General features: G+C 29.8%; 1 protein-coding gene across 1 annotated transcript in view; it reads left to right on the forward strand.

Annotated features, from left to right (window-relative positions):
* LOC107453838 (rho GTPase-activating protein 100F) overlaps positions 1-24,512 on the forward strand; it is a 102,723-nt gene that overhangs the window by 68,388 nt on the left and 9,823 nt on the right. The window contains exons 7-9 of the mRNA XM_016070801.4: positions 6,839-7,209; positions 8,000-8,166; positions 12,133-13,063. Coding sequence (XP_015926287.1) covers positions 6,839-7,209; positions 8,000-8,166; positions 12,133-13,063 — 1,469 coding nt within the window. The remainder of the gene's footprint in view (positions 1-6,838; positions 7,210-7,999; positions 8,167-12,132; positions 13,064-24,512) is intronic.

Here is a 24,512-nt window from a genome sequence, read left to right on the forward strand (position 1 = left end):
TATCCTTTTAAAACGACTAAACAGGCAGATTTAATAAAAGTTTTGGCGTCGAGCCAAAATTCTCTGTTAAAAGAAATCGATTTTTTAGAATGCGAATAAAGCACGTGATAAATTTCCATTTTTAATCTTTTCAGATCTTTCAGAAACGAAAGCAATATAACTATCAAAACAATACCATTCCAAATGGAAAATGAAGAAAGGCTCTTTTTTTTCTTTTTACAAATTCCAATAAATGTCGAAAACTCCTTATCTCGTATTTTATTTAAACTTCGACATTTGCTGAAGGAAAATATCTAAGCTATAGTGCATAGTTAACTTTGACATTTCAAGTTACAGAAAATCAAAATTTACGAAACAATTTTTCTAAAGTTAACAATCATTGTAAAAATTGGAAACGAAGCGAAAATTAAATGTCGTGTTTTAATGAAAAAAATAATATGAAAAATAAAAATATGAATATTTATTAGCGTTGTAAAAAATTAGTACTTATTAAATAAAAACAGACGTGTCGTAAATAAAAAAATACGTTGTAAATAAAATGAAAATAGACTTGCTGCAAATAAAAATAGGATGTTGTAAGTAAAAATAAGGCGTTGTAAATTAAAATAAACGCGTCGTAAATTAAAATAGACGCGTTGTAAATAATCTATGGTAAATAAAAGAGGTATGTTGTATATTAAATTAGATGTTATGTAAATAAAAACAGAATGTTGTAAATACCAATCTACGCACTGTGAATGAAAATAAATCGGTTGTAAATGAAAATACACGTGTTGTAAATGAAACTAGACGCGATGTAAATAATGCACGATAAATAAAAAAGTTATGTCGTAAATAAAAAATAGTATGTAATAAATATAAACAGGACTTGTAAATAACAATAAATACACTGCAAATAAAAATAGATGCGTTGTAAAAGAAAATATACTCGTTGTAAATATAAAAAACCATACATTGTAAATGAAAAAAGATGCGATGTAAGGCAATTGACAAATATCGCGTTATAAAAATAGGGCATTGTACATGCAGGATGCTTTGTAAATAAAAATAGGAAAAAAATTAGATAATGTTGCATGTGTATCACATTTGTGAAAGTTTGAGAAAGCGCTCAATGTACTCAATGTTGCGCACTGAATGTTAAAGACAACGCAGGATTTCTCGAAATATTGGATTTTTCTAATAATTCAATTTAAGTGCTCTAAAGTGTTATAAGTGTAACTATAATTATTTTCTCGAATAATAAAATAACTTTTCAAAACCATTTTCAAAAATTTTTTGAACGAGTAAGCATATTGTCATAGTAAATATTTTTGAGAGTTCCTTTATTTTAGCGATCTTATTTCTTCTCTTAGCTAAGGTAATTAAATAATACAAAGCGATTATCATTATTGAAAGGATCCGATGACGAATTTTAATGAGCGTAAAATGTCTCGGAAAAAGTTATTTTTAAGATCTTTAGAGGCTTTAGTTACAGGAGATGATGTTCATAGTAACTGAATATCGTCCATCTTATATTTCGTGAGTAATGACAAATCTGTTGAGTAACTACGATTTTCTGGTACAAATATCTCAGAAAGTTAGTCATTAAATTTAATGGGACTTTTTGTATTCGATGAAAAGAAATACGATCTTGTAATGATATAATCTTTCTAAAAAGAAAGGGCAATATTTCTTATAAATTAGAGATTTACTAAACCTCTGAATTATCCGCAACGCCACAATATATTTAACTTACTTCAATATTACACTTACGTCCTTATTTTTCTCTGGAAAAAATGAATCCAAACTCAAAATTCACACTTTTCTGCACAAGGAGTTCCAAGATTCTCATAATTTTGATAGAAAACACAAAATTGTAATTTTAAAAAAAATTTCCTACAGTATGCACACAAAAATTTTAAAAAAAATTTTCCTCTAGTATACATTTTAAAAAAATTTCCTCTAGTATACAGAAACAATTTTAACAATTTTTTTTCCTATAGTATGCATAGGATTATGTATAAAATAATATACAGAGGAAATGGACTCCATTGTTTTGCTGGCATTTACGCACTCCTGAGTCAACAGTTTTACTAATTGTTTTCAGAAATATTGCTGAATTTCATTGTTAGCGCTTAATTTTTTTAAACCCTTAAGAATTAGATGTACAACAGTCATAATTTTTTTTTTCGTTGACAACATTGAACTAATGGCTAAAACTTCAAATTATGTGAGAATTTTTGTACACTCTTTACAATAAATTCACGAATTACTCCATAGACTTAGCATTAGCCGCAAAATTCACTATGATGTTCCGTGGGTATGAAATATTTTACAGTCAATAGTTTGTTTTCTTTTTGTTACAACGAAAATACATTTGAAAATACTTTCATGTTTGACATTTGTAAGCTAAATACATCATATGATCAATTATTCTAAAATAACTATTAACCAATAGTTTTTTTTAAAAAAATAATTAAATTTTTTTACATACCGAACGTCTGAAGTCAAATACTGTGGAATGAAACTGTGGTCTATAAAGATTTTCTAAGTTTTACAAACGATGCACGAGTTGTGATGGTAATGTTGCGAAGAATGGAGGTTCTATCCCTAGTCCTTCCTACTCAGTTTCTGATAGTCTTGGAAGTAAAAGTGGTTAGTGCGCGATGTTGGCTTCATTGCTACACTATAATAATATCATTATTTTAGAAATTGTGAAGCTTTAACCTCACTGACTTCAATATACAACTAGCTGAAGCGGAATTACTTTATCTAAATGCATGTAAAATTTGCATACCTTATTTACTCTAAAAGTATTGAAATGCGTGAATCCGATTGAATTAAATTTTAAAATCTTGTTATTTTCGAATAAACAAATTATCAAATTTTATAGAAATAAATGATTTATTTCGTATTAAATTTAGGTCCAATCTAATTAAACTAAAATATTTTTATAATAAGAAAATTAAATTGATTTTAATATGCCTTTCAGAGCATTTACAATAATAAATATCAAAAACCTGTTATTTTTGAATAAAAAATTATAACATTTAACAGAAATAACCTATTTAATTTGAAGTCAATTAGGATCAAATCAAATCGAACTAGAATACTTTAATTATGGGAAAATGAAATTGATTTTGATAAGTCGCTTAGAGCTCTTACAGTATTAAATTTTAAGGACTTTATATTTTTGAATAAGAAATTACAACATTTTACAGAAACAACTGCAATCAATTTATATCAAACCTAATTGAAATAGAATATTTTAGTTATGATAAAACTAAATTGATTTTGATTAGTCTTTTAGAGATTTTATAACATTTCTAAACTTTACTTAAGTAAATGTTGTTTCCAAACTTTTATACAGTTTATAAATCTTAAGTGAAAGAGCAGGTTTACTAAGCAATTGTTAAAAACTCTTAACAACGAAGAAAGGAGGGAAATGTGAAAACAGTAGATACCAAACACGTAGCTAGTTTCAATTGCGTCTAGACAAACTTTAAATATTTCTCTCTCTTTACAATTGAAGCATATTGAATTTAATTAATTGTTTCACTCTGGGCGACTAAGATAACCATGTTTGTCTATGAGCATTAGACTCTTCAGAATAAAGAGTTCCCTGACATTACGTAACTTTAAAGTTTAGAACATGTTAATGACCACTTTCAATGTTATGTTTAGGTGAATAATGAACAATGCATTAGCTTTTTATATTTGCAGGTCTAGAATTACTGCTTATTTGTTACGTATCGCATGATCTTAAACTAAGCAATTACATAAATGAAAACTTAGTAGTCATAGATTTTATTTATTTCTAGTTAATAACTATAATAAATTCTCATTGTAAGCTTATTTTTATAGCTAATTGTTACATCAAAGAATGAAACTTGATAAGTTAGCTTCAAAAACAATTATTCATTGCTATCATGTCTATTTATTTTGAGCAACGGTGGCTCTAAGGATAGGACGCTCACTTTCAAACTAGGTGCCCAGGTTCAAATTCCAGCAATTACTGGTAGATACAAATTCTGCTCTCCGCTCGCATCGACTTCACAGCTAACGTTAAAAATATCCTCAGTGGTAAACCGATCCCTTTGCCGTCGAGCTAACAGTAGGCGATTTTTCGTAATTTCCCTCTCTCTCTAACGCAAATGCAGGTTTGTTTAATCAAACAGACCTCCACGAAGGCTAGTTTGTTCCAATACTTGATTCAAGAATGCCCTTGTCTTCTGGGTTCTTCTGAAAATTAAAAGGCTACGGAGTTGAACATTGATAGCTGTATACCCAGAACTGGGTCAGCTGCTTAACACCAGTTATAAAATAAAAAATAAAATTAAAATGAGCATAGCCGCGGTGGCTAAAGGAATAGAACGCTTGCCTCCCAATTAGGTGTATAAGATTCGAATCCCTCGCAATGGCTGGTGGATGCAAATTTTGCTCCTGGCTCGCACCGACCACGGTACTGATGTTAAAAATAACCTTAGTGGTAGACGGATCATGATTTAGAACCCTCCATGAAGGCTAGTTTGTTCCAATACTTAATCCAGGAATTCCCTTGTCTTCTAGGTTGGGTTCAAAATAAAAAGGCTGCGTAGTTGAACATTGATTGTCGTTAAAACAAAATTGGATCGATTGTTCAGCTTCGATTTTAAAATGAAATAAGGAGGATAAAGCATTTAATTCTTTAAAAGATTTAATGACATCTTTTTAGTAAGAATCATTCTGAGTCATTATTTGTTTAAGGACGAGATTTTTTGGTGACATTTTGTCAGAGCTGAAGTAGTACATTAACAGTAATAGGCATATTACGTGATGGAGTACAAACGTCATCGGCACTGGATTAACAATAAAAATTTTGACTCATACGAATTTTTACTCTTAAAAAAATCTTATGGAGATTAGTTGGCCATGATATTTCATTCAGTGCTGTGGTCTTCTGAGGTGTTTTTTTAGCGTAATTTTTGAAATTCCACTTGCAGAAAAACAAATATAGACTTTTTAGATAAATATGATGGGTCCAATTCTACATTTCACCTCATTAAAAAGAAATTTTGTGAGCTTTGAATCGATTCTCTGCTTCTTCTCTTTCGATGTGAAAGTATTTTTTATCATTTCTTGAATCTTTTTTCGTAAAATTTTGTAAATACTATTAACGATAAAATAAGAATTTTTAAACTGATAAACTTTTTAAAACTGAAAAAAAAAATTTTTTAATTTGCAACAAGTAGCTTATCATGCAAAAATGAGAAATATATATATAAGTCTCAATATTTATTTTTATTTATTTATTTATTTCGTCACTGACGTTGATTTTTCTATTGCACAAGTGAATACAGGACGATTCAGCACGGCACTTTAAATTTTGGAAGGATGGTACAGCAGTTCACAAAGATTAAGAATTGCATAGCAACCCATGTGCGGAAATGCAATCATGCACCATTAGGGGTGCTTCCCCGTTATGGACTGGCTGTTCATGCACATTTGAAATGGCACTTTTATTTTTCCAAATTACCTAATTTTGTGATAATTTTACATTCCCTTGTAATTATTGTTAAAAAAATGCATTCAAATGGCTGTTTTATCGTAATTCTAAACTGGCATGGCGACTAACGCTCCAAATTGGCTACCAACTGAAGATGTTAGCCGCCAAATCACTAAATTACGTTAAATAGGTATCTTTTTGCCTATAGGAATGCAATTTTCGACATTAATTCCTAGAAAAAGTCAAGTTTATATTAAATGAAGACAATTAAGGTAAATAAAAGTAGCGTTTCAAATGCAAGAGAAAAACCGGTTCTTAGTAGCGTACGATAACAATCCCGATCATGAGTTGCTATGCAATTCTCAAACCATATTATATGTTCTATTCCTCTTCTAAGCTTATCACCACTGTGGTGAATCACCTTTCATATCACTAATAAAAATACTGTTTATGCTTATCCCATACCTATCTTCGTTAATTTGTCTATCAAACTTTAAGAGATAAGTTGAATTTCGATTCATCCTTCTCACATCTTTCGTTTTTACGTTTGCCTTGCTTTACTTTATCGATCTTGTAACAAATGCTGTTTTTATAATGTTAATAATGCTCGTTAAGATCGTTTTTGAATCTAGAATATTCCCACGTCTGTCATACGGAAATTTTACTGACATTTAAAAACAAATTAAGTTATTACGTTTTAAGAAGATTAATAGTTACTCTTGGTGCCAATGATGAAGAATAAAATAAGGGTTTGTTATGATTTGGGTAAAACAGCTCATGTTTGATGTTTGCGTATCAGTTGATGAAAATTTTGCAATGTTAATTGAAAAAAATGGTTGCATAAACTGAAGAAGCAAATAATACCAATGAAAATGGTCAAACAGAATCCCATATTACTCTTTCCAAAACGCCTCGAAGCCCTAAGAACAATGAGAAAATTTTTGTATTCACAATAATCTACAGAAAGAACCGTAATGTGTGACAAATGTTGAATATTTATTGTTTGCTTTAAGAAGAAAAAAGTGTGTTCGAAATAATGTTTTTATATACTATTTTCAATAAATATGTTTATTCATCTTCTTTTCCATCGTAAATATTTGTAAGCAAGTACATAATTTTTTCAATTAAAATATTTTATAATTATTGTCAATTTATTACTCCGTTATTATTTGCATAAATGAATTGCTTTTCATAATTTTCCAAATTATTATTGGATATTTTACGATAACCCGCATTTGTCGTTCTCCCGTAACTATCATTCGCAATAAATGGTCAATTGAGAAACGATTAATAGGGGTTTATGCTGCGTCTTCATATTTTTTGGTCAAGAACTACCGATTATGATACAACTATATTTCTTTTTTTTATATTTAGAGCGGCTGATGAAATTACTCAACCTCTTCAACAGCAACCTCTTGTACCACTGACCAATCGGCGACGGCCGACAATAGACGATAGTGCTTCAGATACTGAAGCAACAGATAGTACTAAAAACGCTATGGTGCAACGTCAACGAGGAGTTGCAAGACCCGCTTTCGCATTCCCTAGGGCGTATGGTGCTGGTGCAAATCGTAGCAATTCACTGCCAAGAGTTCGAATGTCTGAAATGGATTTCCGCCGTTTTCAACAAATAACGCAACAACAACCACCTACTAATGTCCGATTGTATGATTCACAGTCAGATAGTGATGGAGCACTTTCAGCTCCTGAGCTACCAGCAGCAAGCAGAGCAAGAAGAGACCGAGGTAACGAAATGTTTTTTGCCTCATCAATTTCATATATTTATTGCCTTTTTTTTAATTCTAACTTTTGTGCAAAGTTGAATAATTGGCTGGGTTACAAGATTTGCAAATCCAATAATTAAATTAAAAGTTAGACAAAATGGCTTTTTTTTTTCAAAAACTTAATTCCAGTAATTACTCGAAAAGTAGTGAATAGGACTAAAACTCTTTCTTCGTGCTGTTATTATAATGACATTAAAATTCTAATAGCGTGTAATGCGAAACAACAAGAACATGAATAGGCTGTTGACCACCGAATTGTAATGAGAGCAAAAATAATTTGTGTCTTTCTGTTACGCTGATAATTCACAGAATGCTTAGCTTTTTTTTTGTACTGGAAATAAAAAATCATAGACGTAATCTGACATAAAAATGTACATTCTACAACATCAAAAAAACGTACTTTTGAAAACAAAACTGACATTAAAAAAAAATTTATGAGAAATTTTGAAACTCCTTGAAGAAACTTTTTCCAATTTTTTATATCCTCAAATGAAACTTTTAAAAAATTTTAAAGTGTAATTTTTCGCTCATATTTGATAAATCTTTTCTGCATTAAAAAAATTTAAAATAAGAGAATTTTAGTGCCTTACGTAAGCGTTATTCATACCCTTCTTACTGAGCAAAACTGAGCAAATCACAAGCCCAATCCTCCCTTTTGATACTTTCATAATATTTGAACAGTCCCCTCCTTATTTGAATGTTTGTTTAATAACTGTGTGTTTTGTGTTAAATGCAATATTTGTTTGTTTAGCTCGTCGAATGACATCGCCGATCTTTACGTCTGCCGAATACAGTCGATGGTTAACAAGAGCCCCTTCCACTTCAGCTTTATATGATCGTAGTAGAGCACCAACAGTCCGACCACAGTTACCCAGAAGCGCCCATAGTGCTGAGTCTCTCTTAGATAGACTGAAACAAGTAATTATTTTATTATATTAATGTAGCATGTCGAAACATTAATGATACTATCAATCGGCTATTTAAGTTATGATTAAGGATGCAAGTTTGCTTTTATGCAAATTTCCTTAAATGCCCTTGTTTTCGAAATCATGCAAAAATTATTTAAAATTTCAGATTTTTTTTTAATTTGTTACTTACATTTACAGCTATTAGTGCTATTATTATTACGGCAGTTAGTATTAAGCAGAGAGATGAGCAGAAGAGGAGTAAACATGACATCTAAAGTGAACGAATGGCATTGAAGCCATTTAAAATTTGAGATTTTTTTTAAATTTATTACTTGCATTTACGGCAATTTGTGCTATTATTATTACGGCAGTTAGTATTAAGCAGAGAGATGAGCAGAAGAGGAGTAAACATGACATCTAAAGTGCCAGAATGTACAAAATTTTGAACCAAAATTCTATTCAATTGAATAAAATCGTTAAAATTGCATAAAATATAAAACAGAAATTGCATGAAATATAAAACAATTTTTCATCTCTTAATATGCTTTTTATTATTCGCATAATTGTTAAATCAATAATGAAAAATATTATTCGATTTTCTGCTTAGTTTTCGTTCTAAATTTAAAAAAACTGGTTAGGAAGCATACACTAAATTAACGCAATAACATTTATGTATCGATTTAAATATCACGATATTTTGAAAAGTATTCTTACAATAAATCGTGAATGTCATGTTGTACAATAAATATAAATACGCGATAATTATCGACTACGATAAATATCACAAGCATTATAGATACGATAATTATCGAATCCTAATATACTTTAAATATTATCAATAACTTATTGAATACGATATTATCGTGAGTATTGATAAATTGTATTTAGGTAACGAAAAAGATTCTCAAATGCACATTTTTTATATTGTGAAAATATCGTGATTTATCGTAACACATAGTGATTTTTCCTGAAAATATATCGCAACTTTGAAATCCAGATATTGTCAACACTACTGAATGTTACTGTTCTACTTATACCATCTTTATATAATTTTAACAAATAAACTAAGGTTGGATATTTACTGTATAAGACAGTATCATTCGAATTATCCTAAAATGCAAGGTTATTGCCCGAATAAAATAGGAGAAATATATAGTTTGATTATTTCAATATTTAAACGAACTTTTTCTGGAAAAAATTGGGCTAAAACAATACTGCAATTTGTATTTTTTGAAAGGTAATTTATTTTAATACAGTTATCTGTTTCAAAATTTTGATAAATATGTTTGTTTCCGCACTACGGAAATTTTTCAGCATTATTCAAATCAGCTTAGCAGTAAAAATAAATTTTAAAAACAGACAAATTTGCTGTATTAAATTATCTATCCAAAATTACAAACAGCATTATTTCATTGCTTTATGTTAAAAAAATTCAAACATTTTCTTGAAGTTAACAAGTGCTATTTCTCCTAAAACTCCTTTATTTTCCATCATTTTTGGAAGGTATAGTACAATCGAATGATACTTTTTTTTATCAAAATTTTGTTACGAACAGTGAGGAAATAAACGAGAAAATGAAAATCAAAAATTTATCCTAAAATTAAAGATGGCGTCTGTTTTATATTTTGTTTCTGTAAATAGGTATTCACTACAATCGTAGTAAACTAGTGGGGAAACTTGAATGAAGGAAAATTCCCAGCGTGTAAACTACGTTATAAGATCTATGTAAATACATTTATTTCTATTTTCGGCAATGTTAATTTTTTGGCAATGTTAATAGGGTGATGCAACGTGAAAGATTGATATTTGAATTACTTTTAATTTTTCAGGAACGATGTATGGAAATAATTTATCACGATGTATCGTGAAAGTACTTTTTCTAATTTCACAATAACGATATTTTTAAATGTATTCTCGCGATATATCGGTATCTTTCTATTTTAAAACAAATTTTCACGACATATCAGGAAACATTGAAATTTAATTTTAATTTACGGAAACGATATTTTAAAATATATTCCTACAATAGGTCATAAGAAATATATTTATTTTAATTTTGTAATGACGATTTTTCAAAATGTATTTCTACTATATAATATCGACGTTTTTTTAAATCTTGAAATAAAATCTTTAAAATGCACTCCCACTGTACACCGTGTAATATCAATATTTTTTTCTAATTTTGAAATAACGATATTTTATAATGTATTGTTACAATATTCTATTTTACCATTTCTTACAAGAAATATAGAATTCATAATATTGTTTAAAATATAGTTTCAAAAATAATAATATCGCGAATGTGCAAATATCAATGCTAGTTTTTTTTTTTTAAGTAATTATATTTAACAGTGTTTGATTATCAAAATTAGTATGCTATTTGTATCTTACACTCAACTTTTTGTAATTAGAATATTTATGTTCACTATAAGATTTGATCATTTAGTTGTATTAATAAAATTTTATTTCGATATTTCAACAGTTCCTTACATAATTATAAAATAAGGTTTTACTATACTTATTTACATAAAGTAGTGGAATAGTTATTTTAATTTCATAAGAAATTCCCTAAATTTATTTTTCCTTCCAATTGCTATTAAGTTTTCACATATTTAAAAATGATATATTAAAATGTCTTAGAAATTAATACTATCATTTAAAATAGACTGCAATAATAGGCTGTTTAAAAAATTGTTTTAAAATTTGACATTTCTTTACCAAAAAAGAGGTTTTTTTCCATTTCTGCCATTTGAATAGGAAGAAACCTATTTCTTCTAGGGCGATTTTTTTTCTGCGGTTTTTTCCATTGCGAACGAAATTTGTCATCCCTGTTCAGATTTCATTAACTTTGAGAACAAAAACAACTCTAAAATCAATCGAATTTTTTGAACTAAATTATCTTTTCATTATATTATTCTAAAATTAATTTTAAGTTAAACTGAGACATTTAACACTTTATTTTCATTAGTATGCGTGAAAAAGACAGACAACACTGGGGAAATTTTTTTTTTTTTTTTTTTTTTTTTTGCACGAAATATTTTTAATCCGATATTAGATAATATAATAGATACTTATCACTGATTTCGATTCCGAAATCTGTTTCTCTTTTCAAGCAACAGTTTTAATATGACATTTTTAATTTATTTTTGTTGAAATGTTCAAGTTTAAAAATGTTATATATATAAGGGGGGGGGGGTCACCTAAATGTTGCGATAAGTTTCTGCGCACCATCAGTATTGAAATTGCTAAGAAAAACATGCTCGGAAATGTCGTCAAACGACGCAAGGGGCGCTTCCCTATTATGAACTCTGTTTTTTGGTGTAGAACAGTTATATACAAGTGAGAATACCCTTGTATACCCACGTCAAAATTCTTGATGGTCTCATCAAATAATATTGATGGTTTATGTTGGTTTCAGTGAGATTCATGATGGTCTTCATCATCCAATATTTACCATAATGCGTTCATGGTTTTCGATATGCCAGCAAACTTCCATCATCCCATGATGAAAAATGCTACTTTAATACATTATAATGGCTAATCATCAAGAAAACTTTGATTTCCATGGACAAACAATCGACGATGATTCGTGATAGTCCATGAGGGTTCTATCTATACATTTCCATGATGGTTTAATGAGAATTCTTGTTGGTTTTCAGGAATAAAATATCAAAAAAAAAATTTTTTTTATGTTGGCCCATCATAAATTAATCCAAATTCGAGGTTCATGATCGCTCCAACATTTGAATTTAGGAAACTACGATGGAAATTTCTGATGGTTTAACATGAACAAACCATCAAATCAAGTTGATATTCTTATGTTGGACCACCATAAATCATTCCGAATTCCTACATTGAGGTGATTATATATATATATAGAGAGAGAGAGATTATTGTAAAATTGCTGTGCATTATATAAAAAGTGCATTGTATCTATTTATTTAATGTAAATGTACATGAATATTTTTAATTTTAGGAAGAGCTGAGGGGAATGGGGCTCCCTACGTCTGTATCTACATTATACACTCGAAGACCGATGCTAAGGTCAGCAACAGATTTGGCATCCGAGCTTGGAAGAATATCTCATCAACCACCAAATCATCAAACTCTCCTAGGTCATCCTTACATTTTAGAATACCTCAGACAAATTCCAAATCCTACACCAGTGAAAGCATCAGAAGAACGATTACATCTTCTTACTCTAAATCCCCGCGAATTCCTCAAATATCGTCCAGAGAAAGATTCTGAAACAGTACTAGGTGGAGATGGATTCAGTGGATTACTCTGGGTTCATCTACTAGCTGGGCGAGGTTTAAGATCAACTAGCCATAGCGATCATTTTCGTGATTTATACTGTGTGATTGAATGCGATAGAGTGCACAAAGCAAGAACTGTCGTAAGAACAGGAGAACACAGTTTTGATTGGGATGAAGTATTCGAGTTGGAACTTGTAGACAACATAGAAATTGCTTTTCTTCTGTACAGTTGGGATCCGCAACTACGACACAAACTTTGTTATAAAGGTTCTGTTCATTTATTAACCATCCTACGTGAGTCTCCATCCCATAGCCTGGCACTGAAAATGGAACCCCGTGGCACTTTATATCTTAAATTAAGGTACAGAGATCCTAGGCAAACATTTCAAAGACTGCCATCCCAAGTACCGAATGGTGTGTTTGGCGTTGATTTGGAATCATTGGTGATTCGAGAAAATTCTGGATTTTCTGTACCATTAATTGTAAAACGATGTGCAGAAGAAGTTGAAAAGAGGGGCTTGGACATTGTAGGCATTTATAGACTATGTGGATCCGCTGTTCGGAAAAAAACTCTTCGAGATGCTTTCGAAAGAAATTCTCTTCTAGTTGATCTATCTATAGATCATGTACCTGATATAAATGTTATTACCAGTAAGTAATTAATTTTTACTTAAACGTATTTTGCTTTTATTTATCAATAAGCAATTTATCTGCTGTTTCATATAAACTGGTGTTCAAAATAAAGAGAGTTTTTATATTTGGTCGATTATCCGCTAAACTACAGGACATATTTTAATAAAATTTGGCATGAACTTATGTTGATATAATACAAAAATAATAAGCATCGAACAGTTGTAATACACACGCTTGACCGTACGTGACTCATCAGAGTAGCTTGATATCAAAAAGTGATTAAAGAATTGAATAAAAAAGGATTTAATGGGGGGTATGGCCCCCTCGCACAGATATATAGGCCTCAGGCCGTGATTTCAATTTAATATTGAAAATAAGGCAGTTTATGAATTTCTATAAGTTTGTTACCACTCGCTCAGTAATTCTATTTTCAGACACTAGATGGTTCTCAGAGTTACTTGCTGTAATTGTCCTCCCCACAGCGTTCCAGACATGCTCTATAGAGGGTTGCTGTTTGGAGATTTGGATGGCCAATCCATCCGGCAAATATCTTCATTTTTCAGAAAATGGGCGACTAGATGTACTCTGTGTGGTCTTCGGCTCGACAGATCTGGAAATCTTAAACAGTAAATTGTTTCCATAAATTACATCCAACGCTGGACGTTAAATTGAATTCTCTATATATCTGGATTTCAGAACGGCCTGCTTCACGTCGTCCCACAATTCGCCACCTTATTTCAACAAAACGTAGATGGCTACTAATTTTTGCTGCTTGAAATTAAAAGAATCGGTTAAGATTGCTGCAAAAACCACCAAGTAAATCAGCAAAAAATGCAAATTTTGTCGTGCGCGCTAAGTTCATTCCTCTACTAGTTCCACCCACACACACGTATACGCTTGCGTATTCGACGCACAAGGTTTACATCCTTGTTTCGAAGCAGTAGTATTATATTTCACTCAGTTAATTTTAGAAAATTCAACAAAATATGAAAATTCTCTGAATTTTGAACACCAGTGTAGCTCCCTGAGTTTTTCGTAAAAAGGACAGTTCTTAAATGATGTCACACTTATTTTCAATATTTTTGACCTACTCCTCTTTGCCCTTAAGTATCACTTCCCCATACCCTTCCTTGTCACGCTACGTTACATAAACATAGCTAGCAGTTCTGAAACAAAGCACGTGTAATAGAGCGGTGGTTCCCAAATGGTGTTTAATAAAGCCCCAGGATTCCATGAAAGGGTCATAGAGGTTTCGAGAGTTAGGAAACATTTTTTAACCATTTAAGATTTTTAAAACCTGTAATTGAGTTAAAACCAAATTAATAATCCATTATTAAATTTAATATTTCCGTTATTTTATGAAATTTTTTAATTTCAATGCTTGTAACGAAAGATATTTCAAAACAATGTTTTTTAACAACTATATAATGATTGAAATAGGAAAAGGATATATGCATTTATAAAAAATTCTATTAGTTTTTCTCATCGAATAAAAACATCCAAATTCAACAGTGAAGAGGTATGTTACTCTGATAACCATTTCCAGCGTTTATTTTCTTTCATTTTCGCTTCTATTTTAATGGAAACCATATTTTAGCTCATTCATTATGAGTTTATGCATACACTAAAATAAAATTAAGCACTAAACTATAAATGCCGCTTCAGACGTGTGAATTCAAATATCAGACATATAACCAAATCTTAAGACTGATACTCATTATGATGAAAAAATGTCCCTTATATAATTCACTAAATGTTTTCAAATTAATGAAATTAAGTTTATTATACATATTTTCAAAATATTTAATAATCTTTTGTTCATTAATTTGTTAACAATTATTAATAAAATTTATTCATCAAGTCTCGGGCTCGGGGTTCCATCACAAGGGTTGATAATTTTTGGTTCCATAGCCGAGAAAAATTGGGAACCGCTGTAGTAGATCATATTTTAAATTTTATTTTCAAACTTTAACTATGCGATTTAATGGCATTAGTAGGCATAACAAGAATAAGGGTAAGATGATTTTATTTATTTTGATGAAAAATATGAAGGAAAAAAGCTAATTATATCAAACATTTTATAGGTTGATTTGAAATGTTGTAATTTTAGCCAAAATATGTGATGTCACAGTTCTTGGCATCTATCTCCCCTCCCACCTCTCAAAAATGTGATATCATTTATACACAACCCCTAAGATAGAAAAACGAGATTTGAGATTTTTTTTTTATTGAATCTTTGACAATATCTTAAAACACTTATATGTATAACAGATATTATCCCTCAGTGATCAAAAAACCCTCAGGTGGCTCGGCATCTTCGGCGAAACAAGTCCAACAACTCCAAGGACAATTTTTCGCCAGACCTTAATTTATAGCTGTTCGTAAAGCATACCAATACCTAATACCTTTTCAAATAAAGCCGATTCCGGCAATTGTGTCTTTTTTATATTTATTTGTAGATTTTTAATATATATTTGTTTATTATAAGTGATCGAGAATACACGTAGAAATGTTACATGCGACAATAAGAATTAAACAGTTTCTTGCAGGCAAATTTGAAGCAGAAAAAATATGGATTCAAAACCTTAAACGATACATGCCTATAAAATGTATAACAGTTTAGACTTTTCATTAGAAAAAATTATATCAACACTATTTTATCTTTTAAATTGTGCAAGTGACAAATAATGATGCTAGAGCCATGCTCCCGACCACACAGCTGACGTAGAATATCCTCAGTGCTAGACTGATTATGAATAAGAATACCCTTGCCCAACTTTCTTAAAATATTAGTTTTATGTTCCTTAGAGCAATTTTTTCACAGAAAAATAGTTAAATAATAGAGCCCGAGCCGCAGTGGCTCAGGAGAAAGAGCGCTCGCCTCTCAATAAGCTGACCCAGGTTTGAATCCAAGCGATGTCTGGTCGATATGAATTCCAAACCAGGCTCGCACCAACCACAGCACTTACGTAAAATAACCCCTTGCCTATGGGCTAACCGTGGGAGATTTTCGTTTTTTTTTCTTTTTTTTCCTCTTTATGTAACGCAAATGTGGGTCAGCTCCATCAAAAAGTCCTCCAAGGCTAGTTTGTCCCAATGTTTGATGCAGGAGATTCCTGGTCTTCTGGGTTGGGAGAAAAATTACACGGCTACGGAATTGAACATTGATAGTCGTTAACTCAGAATTGGATCGACTGTTCAAAGCCGGTTATAAAATGAAATAATGATGCTACTATTAGCTTTTAAATATTTTAAAACAAATTTTGTTTATTCAACCTTACGTTTAAAGAATTTCCATTGAAAAATTCAATAGTTTTTAAATATATTTAGTTATCTTAAATATATTTAAAAAATTATATTAAAATAAATCTTGACAATCACTTGAACGCAAAATTGCCAGATCGATATTTTGCCCATATACCATTAGACGTAATCTTGTTTTTGGTAATGAAAGATATCTATTTTTATAGTACTTTTATATTTTCGCTCATGTAAAAATTATATATTGCTGAAAATATGATTGATGAATGACATATTTTTTCTATGCTAGACTGAGCGAAATTTTGACCAGATACCATTAAATGCTATCGGTATTTTGTTATTGGTAATAAAGATATATATTTTGTTGTATTTTCATATTTTTGCTCTCGTAAAAATTATTTATTGCTAAAAAAATTATTAAATGACTTATTTTTTCCACGCTAGATTTTACGCAGATACTATTAACTTAAAACGTAGTTAGTCTTGTTATTAGCATAAAAAATATTTATTTTAAAAATATTTTTAGGAATATGCTCATGTAAAAAATATTTATTGCTCAAAAATAAAACCGATTAACGACATATTTTTTATACTATTGGGCAAAATTTTGTCGCATCTCGAGATTTTACCCTGAACTTATTAAACTTAATTGTTTCTTTTTTTCGGTAACACTTCTACAGTTGTAACGAATGCGGAATATTACAAGAAGTCCGCTATAACGACCAGTTTCCGAGTCTTTGACTGTAAAATCCTAATGTTAATGCAAAAATTGTTCTTTATAACGAGCTGAAAATTACTAGATTCCACGCTATTGCCACGACTTTTATTTTTAAAAAATACATTTTTCTCCTGTTTTAATGAGACATACGAAATGGTAGACTTATTTATTCATTCCTTATACTATTACAGAAAAAGAAGAAGAAGAAACGAACATCACTTTACTTTCACGTTTTGAGGTAGAAGTGTGAGCGACCATAAGCATTATTCTTCCAAACAGAAAACTTTTGCAAGTTTTAAGAATCTTGCTACATATTTCAAAAGAATGAGCCTTTTCTTTTGACCATATATCAACGTGTTTTGTTGACCACAAAAATATGTGCTTGCTTATAACAACAAGCTCACAATAAAAATTCCGTCTGTTATAGTATATGGTCTTTATAAAGGACTCTTGCTGCGTTTTTATCGTTTTGCTCAATACTTACGGTTTAAAAAGAATTTTATTAATAGATAGAGTTGTCCTTAGTATCTGAAAAACAAGGGTATAAAACTGCACGTCGTTTTCAAAACATGGAAATAAATCTCCTATTATTTGAGATTTTGGTATTAAAACTAGTTCAATTCGTGATTTTTTTAATCAAAATTCATTATTTTTTTAGCAAAAATTTTGAGTATTCTTTCATTTTCGTGAGCGATTTCAATCAAATCTTTTTTACTTGCAATCTTTTATTTATTTCTTAAACTGAATCATTTTTAGTTATGCTTTTATGCCGTTTGTCGTGAAAGAAAAATTCCTCCCTAAGTGTAAGTTTAAATTTGCAAAAAAAGTAGCGTTTGTAGAAAAATAAAACGTTAAACGAAAGGTTATCTGAAATCCTGAAGTAAGAAAGAGTTCAAAGAATTCATTTCAATTTAATTATTTTTCAATTCTACATTTATTATAATATTGAATATATTAAAATGAAGTAAAAATCATATTTCATATTACTTTGTTAAAAGTGATATGCGTAAAATTGATCTAGTCTTCGATTGGAAATCTTAAGTTTTAAGAAACGTTTGATTCCATTAAAAATTATTGGTTCTTTAAATCCCACAGTACTAATTCTCATTGAGAAGTATTGATGCTATGAGTTACAGAGAAAGTCATTTAGTATTTTTTAAGAAATTTAAAAAAAATGTCGAGATTTGTGATTGTTAGGCAAGACTAAGTGGAACATTGGCCAAATTGGATTATTAAAAGAATAAGTGGTAAGCGTGTCCAATAGCTATTGAACCAGAGGTGACCAAATTTTTGTGCATACCATGCGTCAATTCTTTGAGACAGGTAATCTCAGATGCACCTTTTATGTGTGTATATATCTATGCACCGAGTGTTACTAAATTATTATGACCGTACAAAATGAGCTATTGGGTCACAGTGTTGCCACTATAGGGCGAGATAGCTACAAAAAGGGGAATGCAAAGCAACCACCAATTGCACTGCCGCGGAAATATGGATGACGAGACTTAACTAAGTTTGAACTCGGGATGATTGTATGAAGCGTCGAACTGAATGAGATGATTGTAGGATGCTCGAAGCGTCGGAACTGAATGAACTGTGGGCCGCACATTATTGTACACTGTATTGGCTATGGAGGCCGACGACCTGTTCGAAAGCCTCTGCTGTCAGCCTTGGACAAAAGCAGACGTCCCCAGTTTGAAAAAGGAGCATAAGGATTGGACAGTAGATGACTGGAAAAGGGTCATGAATCGCGAATTATATATATATATATATATATATATATATATATATATATATATATATATATATATATATATATATGACCACCCACATGATATAATGAAAAGTACAGACAAGAAACGAAAGGGATAGTCATCAGTTGCCTTTTTAATTCAGAAAAAGATTTTTTCATGCTTTTTCAAAAGCTAAAAAATTAAAAGGTAATAATATAAGACAATAACACCTAAAAATACATAAAATGAAAGAAAACAAAGTCATATATAAAGCAATAGTTATTCAAAATATAAATACTGTGATAAAAATAGACTAACATGCAGTTAACTGCCGGAAATCAAATAAATATGATCAAGATTACAGTTAAAAAAGAGAGAAAAGATAAACAGATAAGAATTAAAACCTTTTTTTTTTTTTTTACTGGAGCTTCAAATTCATGAAATACCTAAAATAACTGCAATCACTATAACCGAAATATTGATTATTATTTGTAAAATATTTTTTTCTTCATATTTTTAAAATTATAGATGAATATTTTTGAATTTAATGTCATATACATCAATGTTTGAAAAATGTGTGTTGGCATGACAACAGCAAAATAATTTTTATTTCGTTTTTCATATATTACTTAAAAAAAGGCAATGTAATGCAATGTGATATGAATATTCTTTCCTCCTTTTATTCTTTTCAACGTATTTCTGTTAAGTTTCAATTTATAAAGTCCATTTAGAACCGTTAACAGTCGATAATAAAAGAAAATTCCAATATTACTTGCACAGAAATATTTGCATCTGAAACAGTGTTTAAACACTTAAGAAGGGACGGCCAAGGAGGTCATGCGGGTTAAGGTTTCACAATTTTGTGGCCAACGACATGATAAATACCATCAGCATTGCGGCTTTACTTTCGGCCGCCTTTACTTTCATTCAAATTTGTTACCAATCGATTTGAAGCTATGTGGACTTAAACCACCATCGTTGCAGGGCTAAAGAGAATACAAGGGCTAGTTCACTCCGCTCTTAGAGCTGAAGCTACGATTTCCCTCCTCATGACGTCACTGTGTCCACAGATCTCGGAGATCGCAAGCAAAGATATGATAACTTTGCATCTTTCTCTTTGTAAAAATAAGTTAGACTTTTTCTGGTTATTAGCTTTCAAACTTTACGTAATTAACACATTATTTCCGTTCATAAACATAGTTCAAAAAACACTTTCTTGGTTATTATATTTAAAAAAATACCATTTTAAACTTATAAAAATGTTTTGCTAGTTGGTGAAAATGACACGATAAATACTTTATTTTAAAAAGTTCAGTTTTAACTTTAACTATTAAGAAAAATGAAGGCATATATCGACACTTCTATTATCTACATATTCTTTTATAAGGATAAGTTAAGTTAAATTTAGAATCCCTGATTTTAAAATATGTCGTAAATAGCAATTTGTTCATACTTAATCATTAGGAAACATCAACCTTAAACGCTAATTACTGAAACAAAATAATAATTTAGGTTCATAATGACATTAGAAATTTTACAATTGTTTATAGACATTTAAATTTACGATGATATAATTTATAGATATTTAAATTGAAGAGAATATAATTTTTAAAAAAATCATAAATATTTAGAATAACTACATTAAAAAATATGTTATGAAATTAGGAGAATTTCAACTATATACTATATATTTTATTTATACTTTTTACTGACATTTTAATTTTTTTTGACTTTATCCATTTTTTAATTCTTTTCACCTGCCTTTCTTTATGAAGTAACGAGGCGGTTTCTATTTAGATAATGAATTTTTATAAAAGTTCTTTACGACAGAATAAACGTATTGCTGTTTTATATTAACTGTGTCATTTCGGAATCCATTCTTTACATAGTTGTTCATTTACTTTAAGGAACACGCGAAAAATTATACTTTTTCCTTTTGTTTTTGTATCAGAATTTTTGCAAGTTGCAATCGCGCAAACTGGCGTTTCGATAATAGTTTTAAATTCTTGTAAATTCACTTCAAAAACTGAGGAAAGTAATTATAGAAAATAACAAATGTCTTAGAATATCTCGCAAAAAGAAATGATCCAATATTAGTTAGAGCTAGTAAGGCCAAACGCTCCGTTCTTGAAATAAAAGTGCGAGCTTTGCGCCAAAGTGACGTCACTAGAGTGACGTCGGAGGATCGGCGCGGCGAGAGATATTTCAAAGGAGTGAACCAGCCCTTCTATTCTTTTTAGCCCTGCCATCGTTGACACAATCCCAGGTCCTCTAAATAACTCAGTGCTTTAATCACTGTGCCATTGCGGCTCGAAATAATGGTTTAAGTGCCTTAAAAAAACTAAAGAATATTAAGAATAATGGATGAGCCGAAAAATACTCCCCTTCCTTCTTTGAACGTATCAAAAAAACACAGAATACCTAAGGTTTATGTCAACAAACTGACGTCACCCACGCTTTGAAAGATTAAATTGAATCCCGTGTACTAAAGAAATTTAGCCCCATTTAAGCAAATTGGTCATTAAATATTTTGACTAAGTTGTACGTCTTCCATCACCCTAATTTTCCGATATGCTGCACAACCCACTTTAAACTGTACACTTTATGAATTAATAAAAAACTAATTAAGTGAAGAAAAAAAAAACGTATTTTCTATAAATATAAGTACTTTAGTGAATTTTGGTATTCTCTGTATAACCAAATTCCTAGAACTGATCCTAATATTCAACAGAAAAAAGTAGTAAACTGTAGGTTTTAAAAAATGTCAGTTGTGTATACAGTGATCGAAGTGCTACAAAAAGATTGCAAGAACAATATACAATAGTGAGAATAAAAAATTTACCAGCTTTACACTCAAAATGTGAATGCTACACAAAATCTAAATATTTTGTTCCATAAAAATGTTTCAACCCTACGTCTCGAAAACTTTAAAGAACTCTTTAAATAAATCATCATGCATCGCTGAATACTAATTTACTGAAGTAAACCAACCACGAATGATGGAAAGCCATTTGCTTAATTCGAAGCTCTACATATTTTTCTAAAATCTTGGCGCTACGCGAATTTTGCAGCTAGCTTTTAATTTGAGTTATTTATTATTTTTATAGCTTCTCTAAAAGTTTTCCCTACCATTTAGTAGAAGTTTAAATACTCTACCCCGAGTTGTAGTTTTCTTAAATTATGACCATTATTTATAATAAGTACAAGTATTTAGAAGTGTTAACTTTTTTTTCAGTTCAAAGAAGTTAACGCAATCCTTGAAATGATATTTTTTTAAAAAATCATCTGGCTTCTCACAAAAGTAATATTTTCTAGTCATTTATATTTTTAATAAAATCTCCAGAAATTTTATCCTATTTTAACCATTTTTCCGTACACGGATATGCTAGAAAAGAATAGTATAAATTGCTGGTTGTTTGTAAAACAAATCACGCGCCTTTTGTTCATTTTTAAGGCAAATTTCAAGTTTCTCTTTAAAGTGAGAAATTTAAGTTTGAAATATAGAATAAATATAAAATAATAAAATGTCCAGAAATTTTATCCTATATTAGCCATTTTTCTGTATATGGATATGTTAGAAAAGAATGATATATAGTTGCTGGTTGCTTGCAGAAAAATCCCGCATCTTTTGTTCATTTTTAAGGCAAATTGCAAGCTTCTCTTTAAAGTGAGAAATTTAAGTTTGAAATATAGAATAAATATGAAATAATAAAATGTCCAGAAATTTTATCCTATTTTTCTGTACACGAATATATTAGAAAAGAATGATATATAGGTTCTGAATGTTTGCAGAAAAATCACGCCCCCTTTCGCTATTGTTTAGGGCAAATAGCAAGCTTCCCGTTTAAGTGAGCAATTTAAGTTTGAAATATCACAGCAAAAAATTTAAAAAAATTGAGGCTATTAGAGATAGAAAATTAATATTCAAATGATCAGGTTAAAATTATGATCATCGCAAATCAATCTTAAGTAAGAAAAAAAAACACTAACGTTATTAGATTCTGAATATCAAGACAGATCAGAACAAAGGATGGATTGAAAGCATCAAAAACTAAATGTAATAAAATCTACCAAAATCTAAGTCACAGCTTCTTTTTAGTATGCGCCAAGCAAATGAAAAATTTATGGCATTTTGTATCCCAACTGCATTTAAAATTTATGCTAGAAATTCTCAGATTGTATATTATAAATTTCATTTATTTGTTTTCAAATAACCAACTTTTTTTAAGTACTTATATTATTTTTAAACAATTATTAAAATGCAATTTAAGATACGTTCGAAGAAAAGTTTTGGATTATTACAAATTGTAAAAACCAGATACCTTCTCCCAGTACCCTATTTTCCATTTTCGTTAACTCCATGCTTAACCAACTTTTAATTACAATTTATAATAACAGATCACAATATATTTTAAAAGTTGATAAATAGCGATATCATTTTATTAGATTGGGAAAAGTAGTGCTTGATAACTTTAAGAAATTTTATAGATATTTAAACAAAAAAAAAATACAGCAATAAAATTTTGAGTTAAATAGTTTTTGATAGGTAAATCAATACTATATGTACAGTGCTCAATGCATATAGATAATATATATTACCCCGAATTACTTTTGTTCAAATGATTAAATTTTAACAAAATAATTGTCAATCTTAGTGGTTTAAGGGCCTAACCATAAATATGCTAATTAAGTAGTGCAGACGATATTTTAAGTTACGTTATCAGACATAAAAACGTACTTTCGTAGAATAAATATGCTTTTTTTTCCGACGAATACGGATTTTTGACATAGGAGATGTCGTACTCGTTTTGTCAAGAGAGCGGTCAGAATTTTGAACCCCTTAATGTTAATTTTACTTTTTGCAAAGGTCGCTATAGTTCGGGAACTTATAAGACGAATTTAAACAATCTGGTACACAATTATGAAATTCGTTTATCCGAAAATAACTCCAAACAAAAAATAATTTTTAACTCTTTATAATTAATATATTTCATTAATAGACGAAAAAATTTTGAATTGTATGTAACATAAATTTAATATCAGCTTAAAGTATGTAATTTTAAAAGACAAAATTTGAGTGAAGTCTATGGAAGAGTTTATGAGATACAAAATTTTAGAAAAGCCTCATTTTTAAAATTCTATTTCTCATAAACTATTCGTCCAATTTTGTCACTTAAAATTACACAGTTTAAAGTAATGTAAAAATTCGTATATACCGAAAAGTTCATAATTTTTCGAACCTTACTATTTAAAATAATAAAAATAATTATTAAAAATTACTTTTTAAATTAAATTATCTTTGGATAAACTAAATTTATAATTGTATGCAACAAATTTTCGACTCGCTTGAAAATTTCCAGAGAGATGGCGAAATACGCCAAAACTTGACATTAACGAATATTAACTTTTGATCGCTCTCCTGATTAAACAATTGAACTATATTTTCTAGCTTGCTGCTCATTCTCCTAATTTTGCAGTTACAAATTCAAATCCGTCAACAACAAAAAAAAGGTATATTTACAAAGAGAAAGTAAGTTTTCGTGTCTGCGATTCTATATTATAGTTAGTAATAATTAATTAGCACATTGGAGGTGTGGAACTTAGTTGATAAAAATCTGATTAGAGTGAAGCTGAAATTTTTTTTTTTTTTTGTAAATTACGAGCAAACCAAGACATTTTTTAAAAATTTAAAAAGGAATCTAAGGTACTATACTAAAGAACCTTTCTAGAAATATTGATTGCAGAAATGATTTGT

The sequence above is a fragment of the Parasteatoda tepidariorum genome, chromosome 11, assembly GCF_982258835.1.
Source record: "Parasteatoda tepidariorum strain Cologne lab strain chromosome 11, Ptep-v5.0, whole genome shotgun sequence".
Lineage (NCBI taxonomy): Eukaryota > Metazoa > Arthropoda > Arachnida > Araneae > Theridiidae > Parasteatoda > Parasteatoda tepidariorum.